The sequence below is a fragment of the Symsagittifera roscoffensis genome, chromosome 1, assembly GCF_963678635.1.
Source record: "Symsagittifera roscoffensis chromosome 1, txSymRosc1.1, whole genome shotgun sequence".
Classification (NCBI taxonomy): Eukaryota; Metazoa; Xenacoelomorpha; order Acoela; family Convolutidae; genus Symsagittifera; species Symsagittifera roscoffensis.
This window is the reverse complement of record NC_087062.1, coordinates 82,485,367-82,507,636: the sequence shown is the minus strand read 5'-3', so window position 1 is coordinate 82,507,636 and position 22,270 is coordinate 82,485,367. Positions and strand designations below refer to the sequence as shown.

General features: G+C 38.4%; 1 protein-coding gene across 1 annotated transcript in view; it reads right to left on the bottom strand.

The window, feature by feature from the left end:
* Positions 1–588: 588 nt before the first annotated feature.
* LOC134851058 (intraflagellar transport protein 57 homolog) overlaps positions 589–22,270 on the bottom strand; it is a 166,380-nt gene continuing 144,698 nt past the window's right edge. Inside the window, exons 2-8 of the mRNA XM_063866961.1 lie at positions 8,831–9,042; positions 4,060–4,374; positions 3,819–3,933; positions 3,498–3,743; positions 2,653–2,853; positions 1,845–1,974; positions 589–962 (exon numbers count right to left, since the gene is read on the bottom strand). Coding sequence (XP_063723031.1) covers positions 847–962; positions 1,845–1,974; positions 2,653–2,853; positions 3,498–3,743; positions 3,819–3,933; positions 4,060–4,374; positions 8,831–9,033 — 1,326 coding nt within the window. The 5' untranslated portion in view covers positions 9,034–9,042 and the 3' untranslated portion in view covers positions 589–846. The remainder of the gene's footprint in view (positions 963–1,844; positions 1,975–2,652; positions 2,854–3,497; positions 3,744–3,818; positions 3,934–4,059; positions 4,375–8,830; positions 9,043–22,270) is intronic.

The following is a 22,270-nucleotide window of genomic DNA, read 5'->3' as shown; positions in this document are numbered from 1 at the left end:
TTCAAACCTGTTTTTTGCATGCCACTCGAATCACCACTAAATGAACTCTGATATGATATATCATTCGAACCATTCGATGATTCATTATGAAACCTGATTCTGCAAGGAAAAACATAGCCAACAGAAAATTGCAAAAGAAACAATCAACACAAGGAAAAACACTGACTTCTTTTTTAAAAAAATCAACTTTCGCATCTAAAACAAAAAAAATAGCTTTAAAGTAGAGTTTACCTTTCCGAATACAAAAATGGTCCCCGTTTTCAAAGGTCTAAAAAAATTGATGTGCACGCAAATTCCAGAAAAATTTCAAAAAATAATCACGATGTTCTTCACTACTAAAAATCTTCACTACGTTCATCGAACAGAAAAACAGAAAAATTCATCAAACTCCTTAGACGTTTATTTGTTGCACCTGATTTTGCGTGAAAAAAAAAACATATCCGAACACTATGTTCATTACCAATCTAAGGTGGCAACGATTACTGAAATCTGTAGAAGCCCAAAGAGACGTGATTACAATATCATTAATAAAAACCACTGGAAGCTATTGTGGTCAAAACTTGTCAAAATATTAAGAAAAACAGTCAAATCAAATTCTGAAATTAATTTGCAATTATTTACACATGATACATCTTACATATTGCACTAATGAACAACTCCTCTGACAATATTTACAAGAAAAACGGGGCTAAAGGGAATTAATAACTTCCGTCAATCAGATCATGTCCAGTCTCTGTACAATGTCACAAGGCCCGCTCAACATTATCTCTTTCATCTACATGTTTGCGGTGCATACTCTGATTTCAAAACATGCAATTTTCTGAAACCGTTTGATATGTAGCTCGCTTATTCGATGAGGCTTGAATGAAGGAGTATGTTTTGCAGCACCCCTATGCGCATATCCATCTGGACTGTCTCGCTTTTAATCTGCTGAATAGAACTCTTGATGCTCTTCAGCGGCTCTGAAAATCATTATGCCAGTGAACCTCTTATAGATTGTAAGGTCCGTGCTTCAAGGCCCACCATGACCTCACCGTGCTCGTTAATTAACTATAAGGCAATATTATCCAGCCTCGAGAATACATGCAGTCCAATACAAACTCCGTTACCACTGAACAGCTAGTAGGTTGGTCCTCTCATTAATTGAAGAGAATCAATGCTGATTCATAAAAACTGTTCCAGATGATTTTAAAATGCAATTAAAAAAATAACCGACGTCTGGAATACATTCAAAAATATCGAACCCAGAAATGACAAAAATATCGGAACCCAAAAACCAAGCTGCCGCGCCATATATTGCTCAATTGCTAGGATTCACGATTACCGGAGAAAAACGATACAAAATTCCACACTTAGGATGTATATTCAGGAAAACAATTTGGAGCCCTTGCCCTTCAAAATTCTAAGGCCAAAACACTGATTCGCTGGAACTATAAAATTTGTTATATAAGTTAAGCAGAGAAGCAAGCGGATACAATTTGCCCAGTTTCAAATATTTCATTTTTAGGCTGGAGCAGCAACTTAAAACGGCGTTTCAATTATCTGTATTTCAATTTCATAACCCTAATTCTTGCACATTATTGAACTGAGCTAGGTACAGAGTTGAACCTGCTCTTCGCGATCTGTAAAATTCCAAGAACATCTCCAATAGGCTGAATATGAACTCTACGTCTTTTAAAAAAGCGGATAAAACACGGGCTTAAGTTGTGGATATTACACATGCTGCTAAATTGAACGCGAAATTTGAACACAAACTTGTGCGACTTCGGTTTCAAAAAACTGAAATAGTATTACAAACAAAAATTTGCAGGTGAAGATAGTAAAGAAGTCAAGCGGTGTGGTACCTGTGTTGGAGAGTAGTGACCCCCTCTGCTCCATCTCCACCTTCAGTCTGTCTAACTCCTCCGTCAGTTGCATGAGAGTGTGCGACCTCTCCGCTATCCCGCCCGACGCCTTCTTGTACTTGGCCTTGATCTAAACCAGACCCACACAATACTCACGACTCACTTACCACAGCACACAATGAACAACTGCGATAGCAAGCAGCAACAAACTTCTACTAGAAAAATCTAAAACTTCAATTGAAATTGAAATAGCTACAGATTGGTCTCCTTTTATTTTTAACTCAACTGATGAAGATAGCGCGAGAGGACACCAAAATTAAAACATCAAGTATGCAAGATTCCAAATAAGACGCAAAAGGGTTGCATTGGTAATAATCATGTTTGACTCTTGTGAACCAAGAGGCCCTGTGTTGTGCTCTCTTTCTGACCGGACTGACCTCAGACGGTCTTTCTAATGGTACTAGTTTACTTGTTTGGTCCCAATTTTTTTCTAAAACGAAAAGCCGGCACGGGATTCCAACCTACGCCTTAGGGTCGGTAACCGGATTCGCGCCCTCTAGACTAACTAGGTCGGTTTTGCACAAAACATGGATAAATTCAGATGCTTATTGTTAGAATTAACCACATTCTGTACCTCTATTTTTTATCAGGGACCACATCCTTTTTAAGGGACCAAACAAGAAAACTAGTACCCTTTCTTATTATAGCCTCTACATATAGAAGAATCGGAGTGTTTGTGGGTTATAAGTTTTGTCACTAGACCGGGTCGGCGGGGGGGGGGGGGGGCTATAATGATAGAAAGACGTACCTCGGTGAGTTGCGCGTTCTTCATGGAGTACTCGTTGATGTCCACATCCAGGGCCCTGTTCATATAACTCTCCCTGCTCTCTATCTTGTTCAGCGTCTCCGTGATGTCCCTGGACAGCTTCTCCAACAACTCACACGTCTCCTTCGAACTGTCCATGGCCTTCTTGTGGCTCTCCATCTGGTCTATATGTGAGCGCCAGTCCTAATCACACACACAATACCATCATATCCCTCTCTAACGCCATCTCAGCGCCATTATTTATACCTTGCAAAGCCTACCTTGCAAGTTTAAAAAGTTCGATATCTTAATAACTACAATATCTGGCCTTCCTGCATTGGACCGTAAGCCGACAAAAAATAAGCAGACAAACGATAGTCCGAAAGTAAAGCTTTCTTCCACATAATGAAAAATAAGGTCCGGCCGGGACTCAAACCCTAGACACTATGTTCCAAAGACGCGTGCTTTAAATCTGGACCAAATGGGAAGGGAGCAGTAAGGTGTAGAGGTTCCATAACAAAGCACGGCATACATACATAAATACATGGTGAGGAAGAAAACAAGGTCCGGCCGGGAAAGATTTTCACGTTCCTAGTCGTCTAGTTCCTGATTACTAGTCACTCGCTCTCGCAAATGATATAAGAGATCACATATGAGCTACAAACACCGTCATTAGTAGCACTAGGCTTTAATTCCACTATGTTGGTCCTAGGGGCTCTTTCATTCCTGTAGAAAGAGACAGCAGCTCAAAACATGACTCATACGAGCGCATCCCAAATATCCCATATTGCAGGGCTTTATTCAAACATAAAATTCACAAAAAAGCGAGTCATTAACTATTCTCACACCTTGTGATCTGCCCGCACGGTGACCTTGAGAGACGGAAGCACTCGTTCAACTTCTTCACGCCAGTCCTTTGGGTCAATCTCGCACTCCATTTCCAATCCAGCACCCCCAACGTCTCCCATTGCACCTACTCCAGAGCTATAATCTGAGCCTGCTGCTCCTGTAACTTCTCCGAAGCCTCCTCTGTTTCGCTGGGCAGACACAGTCTCAAGGTCGACATAGTTTTCATCATTCTCGTCACTTTCTTCCTGTCAATTAAATACAATAGTTGCCATTTGAAAAAACGGGAAAATGTGAATGCGCTTTTAGTATTAATTAGTTACCTCAATACTATCGTCGTCGCGAACCACTACTTCGCAGTTATCGTCCTCGACGAGCGCAGCATCATCATCGTCGCCTCCAATACCACCGTCGCCTAATACTTCTGGATACTCGGGTCTTAAAATATAACAAAATGGTAGCTCTAATTCCGTTTCGCAGTCAAACTTAATAATAAATAACGTTGAAACCATTACAGTTTTTTTCTGCAAGATGGCATTAGAATCAAACTTCACATTAACTTACTCCTTCTTCCAGAGAGCTCTCGTTTTGCTTATGGCTTCATCGCATAGAATATGCAGAACTCGTACGCATTCTGGACCATAGCCTCTGATCAGCTTCCTCTCGTCACCCTCTGGAATTCGACAATTGAGAGCGTGCAACGAGTTCCCCAATTCTTTTATCGTAGTCGTTGGGTCCTGTCGCTCCAAGTCAACTTCTTTCATAAAACCGGAGTCGCCGCATTTGTGTAATAGCCATTGGCATAGTGCGATGAAAGGGAAGAACATGTTTATACGACTACGCGAGCTCTCTTCTTCGTGACTCCATGCGAAGAAGTCCCTGAAGCCAGAAACATCATTCGAAACTGCAACAACTGCTTTTGAACAATGAATTAACAAATACACTTTGACAAAATCTAGTTCACCACGGAGGCGGGGCGGAGCTTTGCATCAATTGCAATACATAGCTTTGAAGCTATCGAATAGAAAATGAGGCAGAAATAACAAAGGGGGAAAATAGTTAAAACTTAATCTTTTAAAATGATTTTTGAAAAAAAAATCAATAAAAACAACCACTAGCATTGAACTAATTATATATTTTTTAAAACAATCATTTCTTGACCTTCAATCGACACAACAAAAGTTGAGCATCTCGGTAAAACATTAGACAAAACTATTTAGGCAAAAAAGCAAGGAAAAAATTTGCCAAGTCAGGTTTAGTAAATTTACAAAGTGAAGAGTAATTCAACAGCACTTGCAACTACGATGACAATTTCTTACAGCACAAAAAAATCAAAATCCACGATGTGGCAACCATGCCGACAAAGTAAAGCAGGCAAGCAAAAGCCGGACAATTCAATTTTTCCCGGACAGAAAATTTACAATTTCATGATAAAAAAAGCAAGGTCCGACAAGCAGCCCGTACAGAGCAAAGACAACAGCTCGACCACTTCGAAAGGGCCTGCAAGTTGCTTAAGTTAAATAACAGCACGTTCATTTTCCTACAGATTAGTGAGAAAAGTTGTTTACTGGGGAAAAAGTCTTGTTCCCATTACAAGATGCTTCTTCTCGCAAGTTGAAACACAAATCGAAACAATTCTATTAACTCTTAAATCTGCAAAAAAAAACGTTTCAATTATCCCATAAATAAGCTAAATTAGGAGAGATTTCGCCATCGATAAATGGCGACATTTTTTCAAGAATAGTGAAAAAATCCGCCATGATGAAAATCAAAAAAAAAGAGAGCCTCATGTTTTCAGTCTTACTTCGCAAACTTACATACTAGTACAGCAACGTGTCGATATAAAAAATTAAAACCACGAAAATTTTATGCATCCCGAACTTTTTTTAATAACATCCAAATCCCAAAACAGTTTTAGGCACAATTCAGCTAACCTTAAGCTCGCATCTCCTGAAAGTTGTCTACGTACAGACGGATATGCGAAAACCAACAAAAAACTACAACACAAAAAAATTCGATACAAAAAACTTTCATGTTTTTTTTTTCAGTATATCCATGTGTCAAAATTCTGAGCTTTCGTTGGAACTTCAAAAAATATCAAGTTGAAGCTCTCTAACTTTCTTTAATCTTATGATAGACAATTTTTTTTCATAAAATTAATCTAATTAAAAAAAACTGGGACGTGAAGTAATTTTTCAAATTCGGCTAGTAAATCTAAAAATTACGACAACTTTCCAAACACAAAGTTATTCACGCTTTATTGCGCTATTTAAATTTTCGATACTGTAGAGCGTAATTTGCTTTCCATTTAGCAAATGAAATTGAATTGAAAACAAAATCGATCACAGCCAAATATATCCGTCTTCATTACATTCATAGACAACTAGCGTGTAACGCACCTCCGGTGCTTCGAATTTTCAATCACTCAAAAAACTATTCTTTGAGTGTACTCTGATAGCACCTAATTATAGGGTTCGTAATAACAAATTTTGCAAAGTTTTTATTCACGTTTTTTATTTAAAAATTTTTGAATAACCATAAAATTTTGTGAAGTTTTATATAAGTTCTTCGAAAAATTTAAAATGAACTAAGAAACATCACATCTGGGAAACTGAAAGCAATTGAGCAGTCGCATTTGGCCGCAACATTTGCAACTCCTGAGAGTAACTTCAACTTTTGTTAAGTTTTTCATTCGTTTTTTTAATTCAAATTTTGAAAAAAAATAAAAATTTATGACATTTTTTTTATATCTAAGTTTATAATGAAATAAGAAACGTCATATCCGAGAAACTGAAAGCAATTGAGCAGTCGCATTTGGATGCAAGATTTGCAACTCCTTAAAGTACTCTTACAGTACCCAACTACAACGTTGGGAAATTCAAATTTTGAGAAGCTTCATCTTTACATTTTGTAAAAAAAAGTATTTTTTTTGAAAACCAAAAAAAATCACATCTCGAAAACTACCAAAACTTGAGCGGTCTTTTTTGAAGGCAATATTCGCAATCTTTGAAAGTGTACAACTACAGGTTTGGGAATTTCAGTTGAACGAAATATTTTGTAATTTGAGTTTTCTGAAAATTTCCCAAAAAAATCACAAAAATTTTGGTATCTTTTAAACAAACATGATTTGGGCATTCCTAATTGCAGGAAAAATTTGCAACCCTGAGATTACTCTGACAAGCCCCCGCCCCCCGCAACCACAAGTTAGAAATTTCCAACTTTGAAATAAAAATTTATTTAATTTTCATGAAATTTTTTTTGAAAAAATCACAAAAAAACGCCACATCTGAAAATATGCAAGGCTTTGAGCAATCCTATTTGGAGGCAAAATTTGCAACTCCTGAGAGTTCCCTGACAGAGCCTCACTACAGACATGATAATTTCAAAATTTGAGAATTTTTTATACCTAATTTTCTGAAAAATTTTGAAAAAACGTCATATCTGGGAAACTACAAAAACTTGAGCAGCCATATTCAGAAGCAAGATTCGCAACCCCCTGAGAGTACCCTCACAGATTCCAATAACAGGACTGAGATGTTCAAAGACTGGAATTTGTTAACATACAAGTTTTTTTGAAAAAATCACAAAAAAACGCCACATCTGAAAATATGCAAGGATTTGAGCAGTCACATTTGGCGGCGAAATTCGCAACTCCTGAGAGTAACCTGACAGAGTCTCACTACAGAGATGGTAATTTCAATTTTGTGAAACTTATCATATCTAACTTCTCTGAAAACTAAAGGATTTGAGCAGCCATAATCAGAGGCAAAATTCGCAACCCTCTGAGAGTACCCTCACGATATCCAACAACAGGATTGATATCTTCAACAATTTGGAATTTTTTAAAATCCAAGTTTTTGAAAAATTCTGAAAATAATAAAAAACGTCATATCTCGAAAGCTACAAGCATTCGAGAAGTGAGAATTTGAGGCAAGATTCGCAACCCCTGAGAGTACCTTGATAGCACCCAACTTTTTTAATTGAACTTTCCAAAATTTTTTGAAAAATCTCGAAAATTGCATATCTCGTAAACTAAAAGGATTTGGTTATTCATATATGGAGGCCAAAATTGCAAAACCTGGGAAAACTCTGACAATATCCTACTATTGGGTTGCTAATTTCAAACTTGATGAAATAAACACTGAATTTAAACTGGAAAATCGAAAAAAAAAACCGTAACCATTGCAATATAGGATAAAACTTAAACGTGAAAAAATTCTTTTGTTAAACATGCAGAAATAATACGTTGAAAAAGCTTAAACATGGCGAGATAGTGAAGCCCACATTTAAATATATAATAGATACTACTACTAATGCGTTTAATGGAAAGCGCGTAAGGAATGGTTCAGATGAGGGCGTTCTGAATAACATTCAAGCTATTAAATGGAGGATAACACGTTTTTCCATGCCATTCGATCAGGGCAGTGTGGATTCATGGACAAAAAATAGCCTAATTAAGAAATAGTAAGATGTAGCTATGCGTAAAAGATAAATTAGCTATCTTCAGTAACAGAACATTTATGTTTGTTAAATAACTAATTATTAGTAGTAAAACTTGAACTTGACGAAGTATCTGGAAAAAAGCCTATGACTCAAAAATTGAAAGAAAAATTTTAACGGACATAATTTTCTGAAAAAAATTTAACTTGATAAAAGTTTTAACCTTTTTTCGAGAATAAAGAAAAAATCCGCCATCTTATATATATCAAAAAAGAGAGCCTCATCTTCTTAGCATGTTTCTTTCATTAAGTGAATGGAAGGAACATTTCTCGAAAGAGTGAAGTTTGACAAAGCTACAAAAAACACTTTCGGAGATGATAATAATCAAACATGCAAATGCATCGCTCACTAACCGCTTAATAACAGATAAATAAATGAACGTGTTAAGATGTCGACTGCTTAAACGTGATAAAATGCTCTCGTTTCAATTGCTAAGAAATTAGGAAACTTGGTTCTAAGGCTAAATAGTAAGAATACCACATAAATATATTAACGTTCGAAATGCATTGACAACAAATCATTTGACTATTTTTCTATACTAGGGCTGGGCAGCTATAATTGGATAGAGCTAATTACAAAACATTGCCAATAGAAAAAATCTCAAATTTCGAAATTCAACGAAAAAAAAATAGATGCCCTTAAAACTTTGAATTTATGAATCAATTTATGATTGTCACTTTTTTGATAAACTTAACCCAATTTGAGATTTCAGAAAACTGCAGCAATAAATAAAATTTCTATTAAACGTAAAGCAAATACAAAAAAAGGCAGACTGACTACATTTATTGAGACAGGGATTGGGAGCTGAAATTGGAAATAGGTAATTACTATAAACCTCGTGATAGCTTTATATCCCATCCTTTTAAATGTCGGCATCAGTTGAGCCTCAAACTGGAGTATCTTCAGCTTATCGAAGACTACTTCCATTCTAGCGAACGCCGCCAAGTGTTCTTTTCCAGGAAAATCTGGGGCATCACGTAATTCCAAATCGCTCCAATTAGCCGCTGACTTTTTATCTTCTGAACCAGCTTCAGCCATATCGAACTAAAAAAAACTTCATTCTACAAAAATGCTGGACATTCCTAATACGTGATTATCAGCTGAGGTACAAAATTAAAAGCCTTCAAAATTCTGTTTCCTTGTCAGCAACATTACAGCAAAAAACCTGGAAATGTTCCGGTTCTTTCCCATTATATAACCCGGCTTGAAACTTTTAGCGAAATCACCTTGATATCACAATTATACCGATATCACAGTATAAGTATCTGATAAACCCGTAGACTCATATCAGATCAATCTTTTTCAACTCCGGTTTATTCTGTGCAGGTGTTTGTTTTCTCAATATAATTGCTAGGATTTTGATTTTAACTGTAATGTGATGAAGGGACTCCTGACTGTAACCTCGGTTACTTCGATACTTCTGACCTTCCAATTATTTTAGAAAGTTTACAATTGCTGGAGGGGGCTCGGACTACATTTTGCTGGGGATATATAGGAAAGAATAATCGACTCTTGATAAGGTAGTCTACTAGCAACTGGAAAATTTGGATCGCGTGCCAGACATCGATCGAACCGATTTGCGAATAAATAAAGACTAACATGTAACGCACCTCTGGTGCTTCGACTTTTTGGCAAACTATAAAAAACCGCAGATATTGGAAATAAAACCTCGAAATAAGAACCTTTTGAAATTTTAAAAAAAACTTCAAATTTAAGTTTTCAGTAAAAATTTTCAGAAAAAATTACAAAAAACTTCATATCTGAACAACTACAAAAATTTGAGCAATGAAATTTCAAGGCAAGAATTGCAATCCCTGAGAGTTTTTCGACAGCCCCCAACTACTGGGTTGGGAGCTTCAACATTTGAGAAAAAAATTGAAATTTTTGAAAAAATCACAAAAACTGTCATACCTCAAAAACTTCCAGGAATTGTGCCATCAAATTTGGAAGTAAATCTTGCAACTCTTGCGAGTACAATGGAAGACCTCAATAGAGAGATGTAAAATTCAAATTTTGTAAAGTGTGCTCCTAAAAACCCTGTACCCTCTATTATATTTCTCTTGTACTGCTGTGATGCGCAACTTCTGAAGTTTCGACGCGCTCCAGTAGACGCTGGTTTTTGGCATCATCCACTTTTAACCTTGATATTTTGTATTTTAACCTTGATATTCTAACTTTGATATTTTGTTTGCGACCGCTAAAATAAGAAGTTAACAAGGTTAATAGCTTCCCTCTGACACCAAAATTAGAAAATTTTTGATGTAAAATTCCATGGTCCACTCTGTCAAAAGCCTTCTCGGAGTCTGTATATATAACATCTATCTCTTTCCCCTGTTGAAATCCTGAATAAATTTCATGTAAGTAAGCTAAAAGTTGAAGTGAACTGGAGCGTTTTTCCTAAAATCAAACTGAGAATTATGAAAAAAAGGTTTGCAAAAATCATACAGTGATAAAAAATAAAAATCGCTCAACTATTTTGAAGGTACTGATAAAAAAGAGACTGGTCAATAGTTTTCTACTTAAATTTTAACGCTTTTTATGAATGAGAGAAATTATTGAATATTTCTATGTTTCTGGATATGATGAAGATTGTTTCATTTAGTAAAATAATTGAAAAAAAGAGTTACAGATTGTTTTAGCACATTTATAGAATAAAAAAGGTGGAAGGTAAACCAGACCACTTGCTTTTTTAATATCTAGGTTTCAACACACATCCATAGTCAAGGAATTGTCGATATAAAATCATTAATAAGACAATTCGTTTTAAATTTATGGTTTATTTGTTATTGAGAAGACACGATGTAGTTTTCAGCAAAAAATAGCAAATAACTCAACCTTCTTGGGGCCAGTCGAGGCTTCCGCATTGCGAAAGCGCAAGGTTGATGGTAGAGACTATAAGATTTAAACAAAATTCTTGTGTTTCTGGCATCTGCTAGGCGTTTCTCGTATTCAATCTTGTCATTTTGAGGGGATCTTCGACAAATTATAGGTGATGCAAGACACTTGGGATGCTTACCGCCAAGTTTTCGAGAACTTGATTCAAATTGATTGAGTAATCTCAAAGTCTCAGATCTTATCCAGGGAAAAAGTGAGCATCTGTGTTTTGTTCTCACAGGAATGGTTTCTCTCAGTTTTTCATTTAACCAATGATACCATTGTTCAATGAGAAATGATACATTAGACCAGCAATAGTGTTGAAAACCGGATTGAATAATATTATTGTTAAGTTTTTCGAAATCCCATTACCTTAGCTGAAATAGGTATCGCGGTCTAATTTCCGTAGAAAAACTTTTTTTCAACGGATACTGTGGCTTCTACGGCAATGTGGTTTGACATATCTAGATTCTTTAACGGCCATGTTTGTTCAACTTCAAAACCTTTGAGGTAATAAAGAAATCTAATAAGCTTGAGTTTGTGGTGAGGAAATCAACATGTTGCTGAAAGCTGTTTTCATCCATAAATTCGAGTAAAGATGATTCTGATTCAGTTTTTGAGGAATAAGTAGTCCAGTCGATCTCATGAAAATTGAAATTGGTCTCTTATCACTTAATTCTGAGACATCAAAAACAAGAATTTTTACCACATCGAGGCGGTTAAGCAGTTTTGCCGCAGAGGAGCCCGGAACTTGAACGAAAACTGGTCTGTGATGTCGGAAATTTGCCGCAGTTTATTATATTCAAACCAGTTAATTAAATTCGAAAAAAAATTTCGACTCTGTGAACAATTTTTTAATTTCGGCGTTGCAAATAGCTTGTTAGTTTTTGGCGTTGCGATTAGGTTTTTAAATTTTGGTGCTGTATAAATGAACCTATTGATCTTGGTCTATTTAAAAAAATTACAGATATTCAAAGAAAGAGTAGTTAAAAATGTACCTTGAAAACAAGCATTTTTTAGTGTAAAACCTTGAATTTGAGCTGAATTTTGTCCGCTAATGTTCGACGGAACGCAACATCTATAACTAGAAGAAAAAAAACTAGCGTCAAGATTAAATTCTACAATTTTTCCACCTTCTCCGCCAAAGCCGAATCATTGTAGTTTTTGGTAAATTGGGCTGACGACGCCTTATGGCTTTTCAGACCCAAATTTACTGGTTACAGGCAGTGAAAAGTAAAATCGTGGCTGCTCTGAAGGATCCCCGGACCACGAGATCACTTCAAGGAACAAGGCTAATATGTCTTAATTACTAATGTGTTTTTTTTTCAGTAGGGATAGGTCTTATCTCTCGGTGAAAATTTTTTTTTTTTTGGTGACAAAGTTAATTAAAATTTGTATCTGAAAAATACAGAACAAAAACTGCCTGGTTTTACACCCATTACTTATTAGTCTGAACAGCGAGCTCAAGACTGGTTACCTTGATGATGTATCCTTGGGTGAATCCTGGCGCGTAGTACTTAAAGATCTCCTTCATTTCAGAGAAGAAGCTGAAAAACTAGGCCTTTCACTGAACGAGCAGAAATGTGAAGTCAAAGTTTTTAGAAGTAATAAACACGACATTGAGAGCACATTCCTTCACCAGTTTCCCATCAATCAGTGCGTTCCTGCACAAGAAACTACCCTTTTAGGTGCAGGTTTAGGCCAGTCAGCTGTCCGGAATGAGCTCATAGACAGCCTCGGCAAGCTGAAAACCCTGATCAGTCGTACCTACAAACTTCCCGCACAGACAGCTTTTTTCCTCATCAAGAATTTTTTTGTCCCGAAGCTTATGTACGTTCTCCGATCAACGACGGTGATATGCTTTTCGAAATAGACTCACTTATGCGCCCATCTGTGGAGAAACTGTTCACCTGCATAATATCCAATCAAGCGTTTTCGCAAACAAGGATTCCGACAAGTTACAGCGGACTTCGTCGCCTCAGTGTTATTTTTCTGAGCGCGTCAGCATTCAAATCATCAAACCGAACTGAGTCATGGACAATCTTGACGAACATTGGATTTGGAAGAGGTCTATTTTGGCCCAGTCACAAACCAGCTCTATCGTCGACTGCTTGAAAGAGACTACGTTCAAGGTGATCCAGACGTAGTCATGTTGACGGATGCTCTGACAAAAATCCTAGGGTATGACAACCGTAGGAACCGCCGCCCAGAAGTCTTGGTCGGCAGCTTGGGGCGAGCAGGGAGTGTTGGACCGCCCAAGCCTCAAGTGTCATGAGATGGAGCACCGGAAAATTTTCTGAAAGCGACATGGCGCATGAACCTGGGTTGGGTACTGCGAGAACGTACCAGCCTGGAGAGATGCCTCTCTCAACTAGGCCTAGGCCCGCTTGCAGAGATGATATCAAGCTTTTCACCAGGAAAAGAGTAGCGAGTCTGCCTTGTCTAGCACAGTTCAAAACTGCAGTACCACCAGAAAGAGCAAGAGTAGAAGAAGAAGTAAAAACGAACGAGAGAATGGAAGACCTGTCAGATACGAGAGATGAGCTAGACCGAGTGAGGAGAATATTGGCCAGAACTCAAGGAGATAGAGACATGTGGAGGAGACTACCTGAGGGTTGCAACAAGAAGCGAGGAGAGGAGAGTGGTCGTAATGAAAGCGGAACGATCGTTACCTGTAAAAAAAGGCTCCCCATTGGCAATCGCAAATGGAGCTCTTGACAACACGCAAGATAAGTCGGACAACAAAAGTGCAAGTCCCGACAGTATTCGGAAGAGCAACGATCCCGGACACTAGTTCCGGGATGACTGCAACCTATGCGACGATTGACGACACCAGCACAAAAGAGCTCTCCTCAGAAGTCTCGCTCATCTGGGGAGAAACTGTTCACCTGCATAATATCCGATCAAGCGTTCTCGCAAACAAGGATTCCGACAAGTTACAGCGGACTTCGTCGCCTCATTGTTATTTTTCTGAGCGCGTCAGCATTCAAATCATCATACATTGGCAACGCTACACAGAGGAATTCAATGTTACCAGGCAACATTTCATTTGACACTTCTTTTCCGGACGCTACACGACACTGTACCATGTTGAGCCAAAAGGAGTTCTCCAACATGGACATTAGCAACAGGCAAAGACACTGGTTGAAAACCAGTTTTGAGCGCCAGTTCAATAGACTTGTTGACACGGCCAACAACCGCACTGATATTGCCAGATTCTTTGGTTGACGAGCACAAGAATTCGGTGAGTTGCTTGATGTCATACCATATCGAAACCTCGGTTACATACTTTCTGACGACGAGTTTCGAGTTGCAGCTGGGTTACGCATTGGAGGCCCGATCTCTGCATAATTCACGTGCAAATGTGGCTTTGTGTCAACCACTGACGGAAAACATGCACTAGTGTGTCCAAAGATGAAACACCGTTTCACCAGACATACTAATTTAACCGTTGTTATAGAGGAAGCACTTAAAACGGCAGGCTACCCATCTTCTCTCGAACCGGTAGGTTTATTGCATAAAGACGGTCGAAGACCTTATAGGCTGACTCTGACGCCCTGGTCTAGAGGACGTGTTCTAGCGTGGGATTTCACATGCATTAGCAGACTAGCTAACTCGAGTTTGAATCTAGGGATCATTCCTGGATCAAGCGCTGCTTCTGAAGCCGAAGCGCAAAAAAGGAATCATTACTCGGATCTCCTTTCAACTGTAACTTTTGAACCCTTTTGAAAGTATTTATTTCCATAATTTTACTCTATTCCTTTTAACCAATAGAAAACTCTTTTTCTCAGTTGTCGTTGAAGAAGCATTTTTTTACCACCGGTCATTATTATCATATATACATCAGGCTTCTCGATTCGTAAGAAAAAGGCTATTAACGTCTCTACCTGAAAAATGGTTTTTCTCTGCAAGGCTTGTTTTTTTCTTCACCGAGAAAAAACAAACCAATCTCTCGTTCGAAAACTTCTCCGGCTTCTACTTAGTTTTCTGGTTTTAATTCTAAAAGTTTTCTTTACTTTTCTTACAATTTCTCAGTCGTCACGAAGTGATCGATTGTTACATTTCAATTTTCGAACTTTGAAAAAACAATTTTTTTTCATCTTCACGTGTGCCATTTGACCAGAATGACCTAAAAATGCATGTCGCCAACGAATTTCAACTGGAGCAAATTTGGCGTACGATCTGTTGATTTCGACAATTAACGGTCTTATATGCCAAAATGGACAAACTTGGAGAAGTCAGTTTGAAGTAACAAGATTATTTTTGGTTTTTCGATTTAAGCATGCATGACACGTAACAGTTTTTATTTTCGCGAGAACTGAAAAAAAAACGAAAATAAGACAAACAATTTTTGCTTATCAGAAACAAACGCTAGATATGCTAGATATGATAAGACGAGAAAAATAACACTCGTCAGTATTGGATAAAGAGCGCTCCGAGCTGTAACGATTGTGCAGCTACCATGGTTACCGAGCAGATACCGGGAATCAGGAGGGCTGACGGTAGAATTTGCTACCCTTCCTTATCGTTAGAGAGCATATACCGCGAATCAGGAGGGCTGGCGAGAAAATTTGCTACCCTTCTCGATCGTGAAAAAGGAGTACTTTACGTGGATTCAGGAAAGCGGTAGGGTACCGGTGAGCAACTGTAATTATTTCTTTTTAAAACTTTTAGCTTCCTGGAATGTCCTGTTTTGAATTAAATTGATATCGAGTTTTTTGTTTTCAGATAATGAAAAACTAGGAGTTGAGGGAAAGGGTTGATCCATCTGAGATGGATACGATGATTTTATCTACTGAACGAAAACACTACTAACCTAATAATTAAGTAGTAGAACTATTTTTAGGAGTTTCAGAGTCGTCTGGGGATACTGAGATTTAGCCATGAGCGCTCTATTTTGTATGTTACTTTGTTAGTTTGAGCGGTTTGACCGATAGCCTTTAAACTGAAGCGGTTTCTTCGACTCGATGTTATAAGAACCACACATTGAACTGGCTTTGGTAGAGACGGTTAAAAGCATGTGAAGCTGTGTTTAGATGTTAGCCACTCGTGTACAACCTAGCCTCCTTTTCTGTCGGCATGGACGTTTGTCGAATGTTACATATAAGTTTTTATGGCGGCCGTGGGTCTTATTCATAACACCATGATTGGCTAACCCAATAACGAAAGCAAACCGCACCGAGCAGATGCTCTAAATAAAGCCCTTAAAACACAGCCCGAAGGGTGGCTCGGAAGGAGGAAGTTTTCCGGATTCCCCGATTAAGCGTTTTAACCTAGTTACGACCGAAAGTTCGCGCATCGTGAACGAAGGAGAAATCGGCCGTCTCGTCGTTTCCTAAGCGGTATATGAGCAGAAACACCAGAATACGTTCAAGAATTTAACGAAAAATAGTATAAAACCTAAGAATGAACTAAAAAACATAAAAATAACCAAAAAAAAACCAAAAAATTATAAAAAACCAGTACAAATCGTCCCCCAGACGAAAAGTGATAAACCCCCCTTCTTGTTGTTTTTAGATATATTGTTGTAAAAGGCATTAAATAAAATTGAGACCGTTAAGATCAACCGGTGGTTTTTTTCTTGTACCTGTTCTGTAGGGTTGTTTAAGCAGATTAATGATAAATTGCGGTCAAGCTGGTAGGGTCATGTAATTGAGTAAAAGACCGCTCCAGCAAGCAGCGCAAGAAGCAGCAGAAAGGGTCTCAAGGACAAAAAAAATGAGTCTTGGGTATCGTTAGGACCTTTTGTATCTTTTTTGGCGCAGAAAGTACGATCGATATCAATCTGTGGGGGCTCGACAGTGACTGCACTGTAGTGACTTTCATCCAATTGACAAATTTTCCGAATTAAGCACCATATTTCGGACATTGAACGGATCCAGAGAGGTATGAAACTTTTAGTACTACCAATTATAAAACGCATATCAATTTTCCTATATCGTTTTTCTACCAAACAGACCGGTTATTAGGGTCAAAATATTGATATTTTGATCACACCAAAAACGCGATTTTTACTAAATCCATAATTGTTCGAAACAAAAAAAGCACTAAGTTAAAGAGCTGCATGTTATTTTGACTAACATTACTAAAGGAATTGGTTGAACTTAGTGGGGATGTTGTTAGAACTATTTGTGTACCGAAGTCTGATTTTTCGTGATTTTTAGAAAAACGAAACGCCGCAAAAGAAGACATATTCAACATACACTCGTGAATTGTTAGTTTTTTGACCCCGTTCGCCAACAAATTTTCTTGTCCTAATAAAATCGAATTTAACGGGTTTGTTTTAGAAGATTCATCAATTCAAAGGGTGCCAATTTGTATTGTTTTCTGCAAGTCTGTTCATCCAAAACGTTTTTTGTCGGGGTTTCTGCCTTGAACTAAAATCACATTGATCTTTTGAGCTCGGATCACTATTTTTAGGTCAATTAGACAAGAATTGCAGAAAAAAATAGGCGGGACCTATACGTTTGATTTTTTTTGATATTGGACAAAAGACCTTTTGCTTTATAACTCAAAAACTACTTAACCGATCCAATTTATTTCAGTTTCATTAAATTATAAATTAAAAAAGCTTAAACATAAATTGAATGTTTCTTGAAAAAGTTAGTCATAGAAAATTTCTAAGACTGTTTTTAGCAAAAACATTGTGTTTGAAGATAGACCCTTTCCGATTAATAATTTTTTTTTTGGAAATTCCCTAAACCCTACCAAACAATAGCATCGGTTCATTAAGGTTGTACGTTGTTCTAGACGATAAGGAAGGGTTAGGGAACCTTGGAATCAGCAAGCAAGTCGAATTTAGGCTTGTTAATAGACCCTCCCAGTTTAAGGGAAATTGGAAAATAAGCAGCTTGGCTTCAATCAGGAGGGGTACGAAGTCAAAACGAACCCTTCTTAGTTCGTGATATTTGCAGAATAAAGCTCTTAGTCTGTATCCAGAAAAGTCTTGGTACAGATTTTTGCCAACTCGGAAGGGTCCCAATTTTGCCAATCTGGAAGGGTCATATTTTTCCAATCCGGGGGTCCCAAATCTGCCAACTTGGAATGGTCCCAATCCGGAGGGGTCCTATTTTTGCCTTTCCGGAAGAATCATACTTTGCCAATCCGGAAGGGATCCTATTTTTGCCAATCCGGAAGGGTCAAATTTTTGCCAATCCGGGGGTCCCAAATCTGCCAACTTGGAAGGGTCCCAATCCGGAGGGGTCCTATTTTTGCCTTTCCGCAAGAGTCATACTTTGCCAATCCCGAGGAGGGGTCCTATTTTGCCAATCCGGAAGGGTCAAATCGTCGCCAATCTGGAAGTGTCCAAACCTTTGTCAATCCGGAAGGGTCACTGAACACCGATCCGAAAAGGTTTGAATTTGTTTGAACGTAAATGAAGGGATCCTAATACACACGCATACAAGAGCAAGACATATAGTGGATTCAAATTAGGATATTATGACACATAGACAGACCGAACAAGTTAGAAAAGCAGTGAGTGCACTGGTGGATTGCTCTAAATAAACACAAAAAAATCAATAATAAGACTAATGAAATTCTAAATCCGGAGATTCGCGACCCTAGGTCTGATCTACAACAGAGCTCGATTCTGACTTATTTCGGATTGGAACCCGAAACTGATTTTTTTTGCAGGAGTGGTTGCCTTGAGAGTTATAGTTGGTCTAGCTAGGGCAATCCGAAGGCAGATAGATAATACAAAAATCGGTGATGCAGTAGTCCCCCACTTGAGAGACAGATTCTGCCTTCAAATTTTGTTTGGTGCGGCACTCAACAGGGAAAGCTTTTTGTTTAGATACCAATTCGACTATTAAATTGCGACAGACCGATTGCAACACAAATACGTTTTTTCGATTCCTTTTTCTTCAAGTTGACAATTTTTTATTGTTACTAATGGTTCTCGATTGGGTAGTAGTGAGCTCGTTATCAATTAAATATCTTGACATCATCGGACTTTGCTAGCATTTTAATTGAACATCTTCATTTCATTGCTGTGCATAAAAAGAAGATACGCCGTACTGTGATTTTTTAATCACATTCGTAGTCCCTTGTTAGCTTAAACTTTAGATTATAACCGTGTTGTGATGATATCATCTGTAATTAGACAACAAATACGATAGCAAGCGATTCAAGTGAGTGAGCAACAACCAGTAATATGTTAAGATGTGTCTTCACAAGTTTAGGATACCTAAGCTGGCTGATAGCTCTAAGAAGTTTATATCAAAAATCAAAGGAAAACAATGAAGGAACTTTTTTTGGAAAGAACAAAGGAGAATCGGAGTAAGAACGCAAGAAAGTTTGATCGAAACAAGGAGTCGAAAGGCCTCGAAAGACAAACGAAGAACACTTAAAGTAGAGATACATCGGAGCGCCGCTCAGGAACAGGATCCAGCGAAACATGGAACCGAAGGGAGCGGGACCAGGCGGTTAACGAGTGAATCTAATCCGATAAAATAGGGAAATGACTTTGCTTCTTTGACCAGGACTCTTGATTTAGAAAAGTTATCGGAAATGTCCGATATTTCAATTGAAAAACCACCAGTGGAAGGCTCAACTACTGACCATACCATGATGCAAGGAGTGTCAGGGAACGCGTGGCCACGTCCTCTTCGTTCTCAGAGCAAGCGAAAAATGCTTTGGGAAATGTCTTCCTGTTTACCATGGGAGCAGGAACTATTGATGAGATCGACACTCAGCTGAGGCTGACGATAACGAAGGAATTGATGATTTTGGATCTCAATTGAGCTTCAACAGTTCAACTCATAAGACATGATACCTGTCAACGTAGAGGATGGTTCTTCCGATCAATTTGGTATATACAGTGCCATACACACGGCCTCGAATTGAATGAAACAGTTTAATCAATTCCTGACAACAGCCAATTTTAACACTCAAGCAGAAGCGACAACGGTCACCAGCCTAGGGACTACACTGAGAGAACTGGAAGTCGAGTACAAAAACATTCAAGACAGAGAGGGGGGGACCCAAAAATTCGAATCCCAACAGTCAAACTTCAGTGGTTTTAGGCTGGGGATTTTCCGTCAAATAAACCGGGCTGTACGTGAGTGTATTGTTGAATACAGTGGATATTTCAGCGTGGACATTTCACTTCAGCAAGGAAGGAAAATTGGTTACGCTTTGCAAATGAGGACTGACTATGAAAAGACGCTAAACCTGAAAAAACATAAGTCGAAGGACTGTCCGACGCACGCATTTAAAGTACTGCTTTTAGAAAATATACTGAATTGAAATCGTTAATTAAAATTTTTTCAATCAGAACTGAAACAGATGTCGGCTTATCGAGCCGCTCAATTTTTCCAGAACGCCACTCGTCATCTGAATTAGAGTTTATCAAGACGGTTTTACTAGAGATAGATCATATAAGAGGTAAGATATGGGAGGGAGAGTTTGAGATGCTAAAAGGAGTTTTAAACCGGAAAGCAGACGCTTTTTTGAAACAAAAAGCTGATATTGGTTGTTGTAAATTATTTCGAGCGCGAATTCAAAATAGAAAAAGGCACTGTTCCCCACAAATGGGAGGCTTGCCGTGCAGAAACAGAAAAGCTGCTCGATACGACATGATTGAATCCTCGAAGTCATCTTGGGATTGTGGGGTCGTCATAACCAAGAAGAAAGGAGGACAACTGAGATTCTGCTGCAATTTTTGCTACTCGAGCTCAGTGATTATAACGGTCGCGTATCCAACACCACGCATAGACAAGAGATTCTCTAAATTTGGAGGCGCCAAATTTTTTGCCACGTTGGATCTGGGTTCTGCCTTCTGGTAGGTTCCCTTGCGGAAACAGGATAGAGAGAAGACCGGATTTGCATGTGAATTAAGCTTGTGTCAGTGGAAGAGGATGCCCTTCGGCTTGTGCATGACGTCGACGACTTTTCAAAGACTCCTTGCTAACATAATGAAAAAATTTGGGAACCTCATGATGTGCTACGTAGATGATGTAGTGATAGCGACACCCACCCTTTGGGACTCGATAAAGTAACTGGGAAGAATGGTTGATAAGCATGGTGTGAGGCCAGATCCGGATGCGATGGAGACTGTGTTAACATGCAAGGCCCACAAAAAAGATGAGTTTCTTACGATTTGCGAATAGTTATCGAGAATTCCTAAAGCGGTACGCAGACAAAATCTACCCGATGCAGCACCTAATGCTCAACAAAAAGAAGAAGATTTAAAGGAATGAACGAGCTCAGGAAGTCTCCGAGAACATCAAGCGGAAGCTGTGCGAGGCGCAAATGCTAGGAATGGCCACGGAAAAACGCATGTACGATCTCGATACTTATGCTTTGGTGGTGACCATTTCGGGAACATTGCATCAGGAAAAAGACTGGAATAGGAGAACAATCGAGACTTATATCGAGACTTATACTAGTTGAAAATGTACTCGATGGCTCAAAGTTTAATTGGTCTTGGATAGTTAAGATGTTGGATTGCTACAACATGGTAATCGAAGGCAGGATATTCGACAAGCACCAGAATGCTGACAGTCTCAGTAAGACAACATTATTTTATGGAAGATTGGAACAGAAACGAGCCAACCAAGGAAGGATTCTCGTTTTTAGACAAAGAACCTTACCAAGCTCTACTTTTGATGAGATGATTGGTTGAGTCAAGTCATCCAATACCAAGACACCCTAAATTACTGGTAGAGGAGACAGCAGAAATTAAGATTTTTTCTAAGAAGGACTCGGTGCCTTTGAAACTGTTGCAGCGTTCAAACCTAGTTCAACAGGAGCTGTCAAGCATGAACATAAACAGCCTCTCATTGCCAGACAAAACAGTGCAGGTTACACCGGAAGTGATGAGGATGCAGGGTGGATTGCTGAAAAAAGAAACAACTGGAGATTATCCTGAAAAATTAGCAGCGATGGCATTAATGACGGTCAATTAGAAAGTGCGGATAAAACCATCGAAATGTCTGCATAGGGAAAATGAAAGGGATTGTAGTACAGTAGTAGTTCACCAACTAGTTTCCTCAATTCGTCAAAAATATTTGAATACTACAAGAACTTCGTAAGGACGGAGAAACAAGACATCGGAACTCAAAAGCAGACAGTCACTTTTGAGATGCCCGATTGAGGAGTGAGTGAAATTGAGTTGAAACACTTGTGAAAAGTTTATTTGTACGGTGAGTGGGACACTGAAGAAAACGAAGAATTAGATGATCGAAACACAGTTGACAAAGTTTTGCACAGCACAGCAGAATCCGCATGGAGACAAGCTCCACGGTAGACTCATCTGTCGAGAATTTCTCGATGCAATCAGAGACTGACACCTACTCAGAAAAAAAATCGAGCACGGGATCTGAGTTATCAGAATTGGCAATCGACTTTTTGTTATGAAAACTCGAGCAAGAGACTTAGACAGGGAAGTATATCAAGA